Raw genomic sequence first — 6,775 nt, 5'->3', positions numbered from 1 at the left:
GGTAATGACTCTTGAAATTTTCATGAAATATTAATGTCGTTTTGAGGTGTTCGCCCCCTAGGATCTTTGTGTTCTGAAGGACTTCCCATTCGTGTCTGTTTCGCATCACGTGATAACTGTGTTCGTTTGATCAGCCCATATGACGTAATCAATTTGAGACGTGTTCAGCTGCTGATTCTATCAATTCATTGAAATGATTATCCTGATATGAAGTATCCTTTTCGAAGAAAAGTTATAAATCATTTAAGACTAATGTGAGATTCTACGTCACATGCCCGGAAGAATCGAGTGAGCATATACTCAGCAACAGCGAGAAACAGAATACATTGACAGCAACGTCACTTCCTGTTTTTAAAAATACATGTACACTTAAAAATAATCAAGACATTTTTGTTTGTTTTTATTTTTTTATTCGTTTTTCCACATATCAGTTTGGTCTATGACCTTGGGTCACGTGAATCGAATGGAGTCTTGGCCCACTTCACTATTCCACAACACATATACAGTCAAACATTTCCCTCAATTATAAACATAAGACATCAAAATAAAATTATTTTCAACATATTTTCAGCGACTTAAAAAACTTTATACATGATGTTTGATAAATAAAATTTGTCATGTAAAGGCACTTTTAAATGAAACAAAAATTTTAACAACCGTGTTTCTTTTCACAACAGCTAGACAGAGGCATTTCGGAATGGAATGTAAATCTTTCACGTCATTATTTTCGTGATGAAAAATTAACATCTTAATTAATACAAAAAACTAAACAGATTGGTACGTATATATATATTTATACTTTTGGGGGTCATAAGTGATAAGAACTCTTGATCTGTATATATGTCTGTTCGTCCGGAATGATTAAATAATTTAAAAATATTTACAAATAAATGGCAACAACATTGAATTTGTAAGTTGTTTGTCGATTTGTGGGTGCATAGGATGATAAATCAAGGCATATATGGTGAGGGTATATGGAGATGCATACCACACTATATAATAGTTTTAATCGGTACGCACTGAGGTAGCCGTGTTAAACATAGTCTTAAATCTTCATTAGTTTTAAAGAACTAGAAATGATTTAATTTTTATTTCATAAATTAATCAGAGAATAATAAACCAGTTTTGCATTTTCTAGATAGAAAAAATTGTCGTTCCTTTTTCTAATTCTACTGTTTGTCAAATCGCATAAAGTTTTGGAGATTAAAATCCCTGAAGCAAAAAATAATTTTTGCGGTAGCTTTTCCCTACTAATGAGCTTTTTGTTCTTTTTTAGCATTCATTAATTGTATATTTAAATAACAGATGGCTTGAACCGAGTAGCTCAGGTAAATGGTAAGAGATTAACCCCTTGCTTTGCATTCTAGAGATTCGCTGTGAATGAATCATAAACAGCGCTCTAAGAGCTACAGTGTATAGATCAAGTCAAAGACAAAACCTTAGTGACTAAATACATACAAAATAACAGTTTTAAGTGAAATACAATAAATGACTAGAGACAACGCGAGAAACACTAGACAAACATTTCATTTTCTCTTAATCTTTCTTCTTCTCACACAATTTTTTGAGTCTTTTCTCAAACTTTTGGATTTCTTCGTACGTTTTTGATGATTTTTTAAGCATTCGCACTTATGATGGAATGATTTTTATTTTCGAGTATTGTTCATTAGTTTGGCCCTTATACTTATTGCACAAATGAAAGTACTTGGTCAACATATCATTTCCCCATACTGACAGATCTTCCTTTTCGATTGTCTTTGTTTTATAGGAAAAACCACGAGATTTTCCGGATGTATACGTCACACGTGATTTTCGTCCGGAACGATATTTGGTATCACAGAGCGTTCGCACAGCCCGTTGTTCAGAGCTTGTTCGTATTCCATCAACTGACCCATAAAATTGAAGTTGGGTGAAATGATGCACCTTTTGCCCTTCACGTAACGATAAATGTCCATCATTGAAAGTTTTGAATGTTTGAGAAGGTAGGCGATGGTGATAGTGGCAGACCGTGACACGCCTGCGTGGCAATGGACTAGAATATTAGCACCATTTTGTCTTGCCTCATCTAAACAAATGATAAAAGAAGACAGTGTAAATTTAAATGCCATCTCATATAAAAGGAAATGATAAAAGAAAAAATTGTAAATTAAACGCTATCTACAGACTCTAACCATTAGTGCAGTGTTATTGCATTGATTGGTTTTTTTTGATAGTTTGTAAAAAAAAAAAAAATGCTATTGACTGTGTTTGCATTAAGTATTATCCATAATATGATATTGAATATGACTCATATTTTTTCTCTGCGGGGTATTACAGCTGTTATTGGTTCCATATAACTATAAAGCAACAGGTTTCACAGGGTTGACTTCTTAAGATCGCTTTATACAAAAAAGTTGCCGAAGGTCAAAGATAATTCGCGCAAAAAGACATTTCACCATTTGTAAAGTTCATGAACTTCCCTTTTTCTCTCTCTCTCTCTACACTTTTAATGTGTTTTGCCATTCAACCATTCATTAACATTTTCTTTATTACAAACGGCTCCGAAACGAAATGAGAGCACATTAGGAGGTTTGGGGGTGACTCACGATCCCCGATGTCGGGGACTACTTTTAACGCGACCGCCCAAAACCTGAAAACCATCTGTCGGGCAAAAGGGGAGAACGCTTCCCCTCTCCCCTGTAGTGTGTCGATTTATTGTTGCCTCAATAAAGCCCAATTAGGATGACAACCTGGCACATATTGCAAAGTGACTCATCTGAAATCAAGGTGCGCGATAGACCGACGGTATCGAACTATCGTTAATAACGCTATGCCCAGGTGATAATCTGACAAAGTCTTTCTTCATTAGCATGTGACGTCTGACTTTGTTTTTCTTCCTTTGTATGTTAATTTTTTGGAAATTGAAGTACATTTGAATTAGTTCAAATTAGTGCTTCTGAGTTCTTTTAAATCAGTTTAACATTTTTTTTCCCTCCTTCTTAATTTTGAATTCAGGACAAATAAAAAAAAACAAAGAAACTCTTTGGCAAAATTTTCTGGCAAATAAAGGACATGTGATCGAGCGACACCTATGAGTCATATTCAAACATAATTTACAGTTCGATCCATTTAAAAAATTCAATGTCACACCTCTAAGATTTTTTTTAAATACAATATTAAAAAATCCTAAAGCTACTCAGTTACGATTTCTGAACATAAATATGTAAAAATGCAAATACGTACCAATAAATGCAACGGCCTCCTCAAAATACTGCTTTAGATTTTGGCACCCGCTGTCTGAGGCGGGAATTCTTTTATAATGGATTCCCTGATTTTCAAAATATTTGGGTATGTGAGATGTCGTATTGAGAACATAGGTGATATTCAAATCCTGCAGTCGCTGTAAATTAGCTGCATCTCTTTCATTCCCTGAATTTAAAAGAAAGGAAAGTAAGAAATTACCTGTATCAATTTGACTTTTATTTATTACCCACAAAAACAGGAAGAAGAGAAAGAGAAATAAATTTTGGCGTACTTATTTTTTCGGTGTATAAAAATCAATAATTTTATTCTTCGTGGAAGTATAAGAATGATTGTTTTACTATACTTTTAATTTTTTACCATAACTGACATTTACATTTTATTGAAGCGCAAGATGCTGAACAATGTGGATGAATTTTTATCCAATGGTGTAAACTGCCGGAAGTGTAACTTACCGAGGTAGAGAAAAGGAAGGATCTGGGTGGCGGTGGCCGTCTCGATTTGGGGCTCAATAATGGGAGTGGTGGGACTGTATAGGGGGCGGGCTTCCTGAGATTTAACACTGCTATCACAAAGGTCCAAGTGCTTGTTCCTGAACTCTTCAATTCCTCCTGCATTAAAAAAAATATAGGCCTTTACTATTTTGACTTTGGAAAATACTCATATCTTTTATATTATTATATCATCTGATGATAATTCATAATTTTCATAAAAAAATCTTTTTTCCTGTAAAAGTGATTGAGTGTCTTATTTTTGACATGAATGGGGGGTTTCGGTATCATCATGATTAGAATGTGTGAATTTTTTATGCGCCTAACATTTTTGCGGTTGTGGGGAAAAAAGGTGTTTGAGAAAAGATAACAGTTCTCGGCGCATCTTCCCGTTCTTTGACCTTCAAACACTGGAAAATTTTACAGTTGGTTAAACCATTAACTACGTCAATTCTTCTTGGGTTCTGCATTTGCATGCTTGATCAATTTTAGAAGGTTTCGTCGCCTTTTTGATTACATTGCTTATTTAACGTCATGAGTCATCACTTTACATACAGAAGGTCAGCTGAAGACCATATGCTTGAGAGAAAGATAAATTAATGCTTATATCATAAGCTGCCAGTGTTTATCTTTACGTAATAAAATCGTTATCGTTTCTCCAACAAAAGTGTTAAACGTCTATGCTTATTTTTCAGGGAGTTTTTTTTTATTATTCAAATGACAATTTACCCCCCTTAACTACTATGTTTATTTTTAGCTATAGAGTTGAGAGCAAACACTTGAGAGTATTTTATTGTGTGCACATCAAACAGAGCTACGTATCGACCAAAAACCTATGTATATAGGGAGAAAGAGAAGGCATATGTATATACACTTTGCCATGAGTCATCTTTTCCATTCTGATTATAGCCAGAGGTTCTAAGCCGACGCTGAAAATGCTATATAGCCGAATGAAGTCTTATCTGAAATGGGTCAAACATGTTGTAATGTTATGTAAGGTTATAATCTCCGAGGTATTAAACCGCTAGTTTATCTTGATCGTTAATTCTCTAAAGATTAATTAAACACTGTTGTCACAGCAATAATGATATTGGTGACTCATCCCCAATATAGATTTATAGACCTCGTGCGACTTCGTGTTCAAATTTTTCCTTTAACCAATTTGATAACAAAACCATTGCTCAACAATATACAATAACCATATGTATATCTCTTTTTTTTCTTTAAATTTCATATGGTTTTTTTCCCTCCATAATTATTCACATGACTGGACTATTTCAAAATTGTTTTAAAGTTTTTTTTCTTCAAATATATAGATAAACAGATAATCTTTGCGTTGGTCGTTTACAAATGACTGGGTTTTGAGTCATTTAATCACGGCTTTCATACCAGCTCGCATTCCTATCTTTGTTTGAAGTTTTTAAATTTCACATGGAGCCCCCTTTTGTCAAGGCTAAGCCGCGTGGATGACTAAAGAAACAATGGTGGCTAAGAACTAGTGAGTCACTAGTAGTCCACCAGTTTTTATCGCGTTCACGTCCCCTAGCGCTATGTTCACACGACACGGTTTTATTGTAAAATACATGTATCTTGTATGTTAAAGACAATATACAGGTGGAAACGAAGTATTCCCCCACCCCACCCCACCTCACCCCCTCCCCTCTTTTACTAAATATGTCCATGGTAAAAAGAGAAGGAAGTTTTCAACGCCATTTTGTTAAAAACTTTCGGATGTGAGTTTGTTAGTTGATATATTACTCATGTTTCTCCCTTGTAAGTTATTATAATAACCATGTCTCCATTTTTAATAAGTTTTCTTATGATTCACTTCCACAAGTAAAAAACCCTTATCAAATTTCCTTAAGAGGTTTAGAAATAGGGAAATATTTCTCATAAATGACGATGTCAAAAACTATTTTTTTCTTAACATGCTTAAGTAGCAATTTTTTCTTTCAATTTAAAAACTAAAATTAAGACACATTCTAAAGTAAGTTAAGGTTGTCACATACATGTAGTTAGGCAATAAAAGTCAACCAACCTTTCAGAATATAAACATCCTTGCCCTCTCGTAATAAGGAAGATAGCACAAGATACATTGAGGAATCCGGGCTGAGCGACTGGACGTCCTTCGTATGGTCATCGTAAATCACAATCTCCTTAGAACACCTTTTCTTAAACATGTCTTTGCCCTCCTTGGAGGAAACAAGGTCAATGATACTGGCCTTTCCCTGTTGGAGTCTCCTCCGATTAAACCTATCGGAACAACTCACATTAATAGCACCTTGGATATGAGCAATATTATAAGACACGAATGGTCGACAGTCCAAGACTAACACTGTCCGAGACTTACTCATCTTGGAGGCCAATTCCTGAGCTTGCATAGTCCTCGCTGAAAAGACAGCGCTCACATTGTTCGTAGTGGAATTGAGTTTGTTCAAAGCACTAAGGGTAAAATTCATGGATTCCAGTTTACACCTTTTCGGAACACAGTTATAATCATCCGTGCCGAAATCCAGCGTGAGACCTAACCGTCTCCGGCACGGCAGGATCTCCGAGGTTAAGGTGGAGGGGGGCAACAAATCTAACTCACCGCCCGATTCTGGCATCACCGGTGGGAATTCCAGAATCATTGAAGTCCCTTTACCAAAAGAATAAAATGTGGTATAAACTAGATCCACAGGTTTAAAGAATTAAATATTCCTCCTTAATTAGATCTAAGACCCATTAAGGCAGAATTCATATACAACAGGTTGCTGTATGTAAACAGTAATTTTCCACTCTAACAAGTGATGTTTCGCTTATCGCATGTACGCGTGTAATGATTCTCGCGATGTAAACACAGCGGAGTATTTATACTTGGCTACGTCACATGAGCAAGGTGATTCATAAAGCGCATTCGGAACTCATCGGGCGTTTCTCTTCTAACCTAGAATTTCTGTATACTTATACAGCCAGGAACCTAATTTTTCACACATCAATTCAAGATAAAGTGAGGATATTTAAACATTTAATCTTAAATATTATTTACATTTCTTCACCACGTC

General features: G+C 35.2%; 1 protein-coding gene across 1 annotated transcript; it reads right to left on the bottom strand.

The window, feature by feature from the left end:
* Positions 1–387: 387 nt before the first annotated feature.
* LOC134231875 (dual specificity protein phosphatase 10-like) lies at positions 388–6,562 on the bottom strand. Its single transcript, XM_062713841.1, has 4 exons — positions 5,770–6,562; positions 3,696–3,851; positions 3,223–3,408; positions 388–2,065 (listed from the first exon to the last, which is right to left on the bottom strand). The coding sequence occupies exons 1-4, from the start codon at positions 6,359–6,361 to the stop codon at positions 1,800–1,802; spliced, it is 1,200 nt and encodes a 399-aa protein (XP_062569825.1). The 5' UTR covers positions 6,362–6,562; the 3' UTR covers positions 388–1,799.
* Positions 6,563–6,775: the final 213 nt, after the last annotated feature.

The sequence above is a fragment of the Saccostrea cucullata genome, unplaced genomic scaffold, assembly GCF_032062105.1.
Source record: "Saccostrea cucullata isolate Sc308-1 unplaced genomic scaffold, CSIRO_AGI_Scuc_v1 ctg1342, whole genome shotgun sequence".
Lineage (NCBI taxonomy): Eukaryota > Metazoa > Mollusca > Bivalvia > Ostreida > Ostreidae > Saccostrea > Saccostrea cuccullata.
Note: the sequence above shows the minus strand (reverse complement) of the source record. Positions and strands in the feature narration are given on the sequence as shown.

Coding starts and splice junctions, on each gene's coding strand:
- LOC134231875 (XM_062713841.1), bottom strand. CDS start 6,361: ATGATTCTGGAATTCCCACCGGTGATGCCAGAATCGGGCGGTGAGTTA. Junction 3,852..5,769: donor GGATGTTTATATTCTGAAAG/GTTGGTTGACTT, acceptor TTTTTAATGCAG/GAGGAATTGAAGAGTTCAGG. Junction 2,066..3,222: donor GGAGGCCGTTGCATTTATTG/GTACGTATTTGC, acceptor TCATTTGTTTAG/ATGAGGCAAGACAAAATGGT.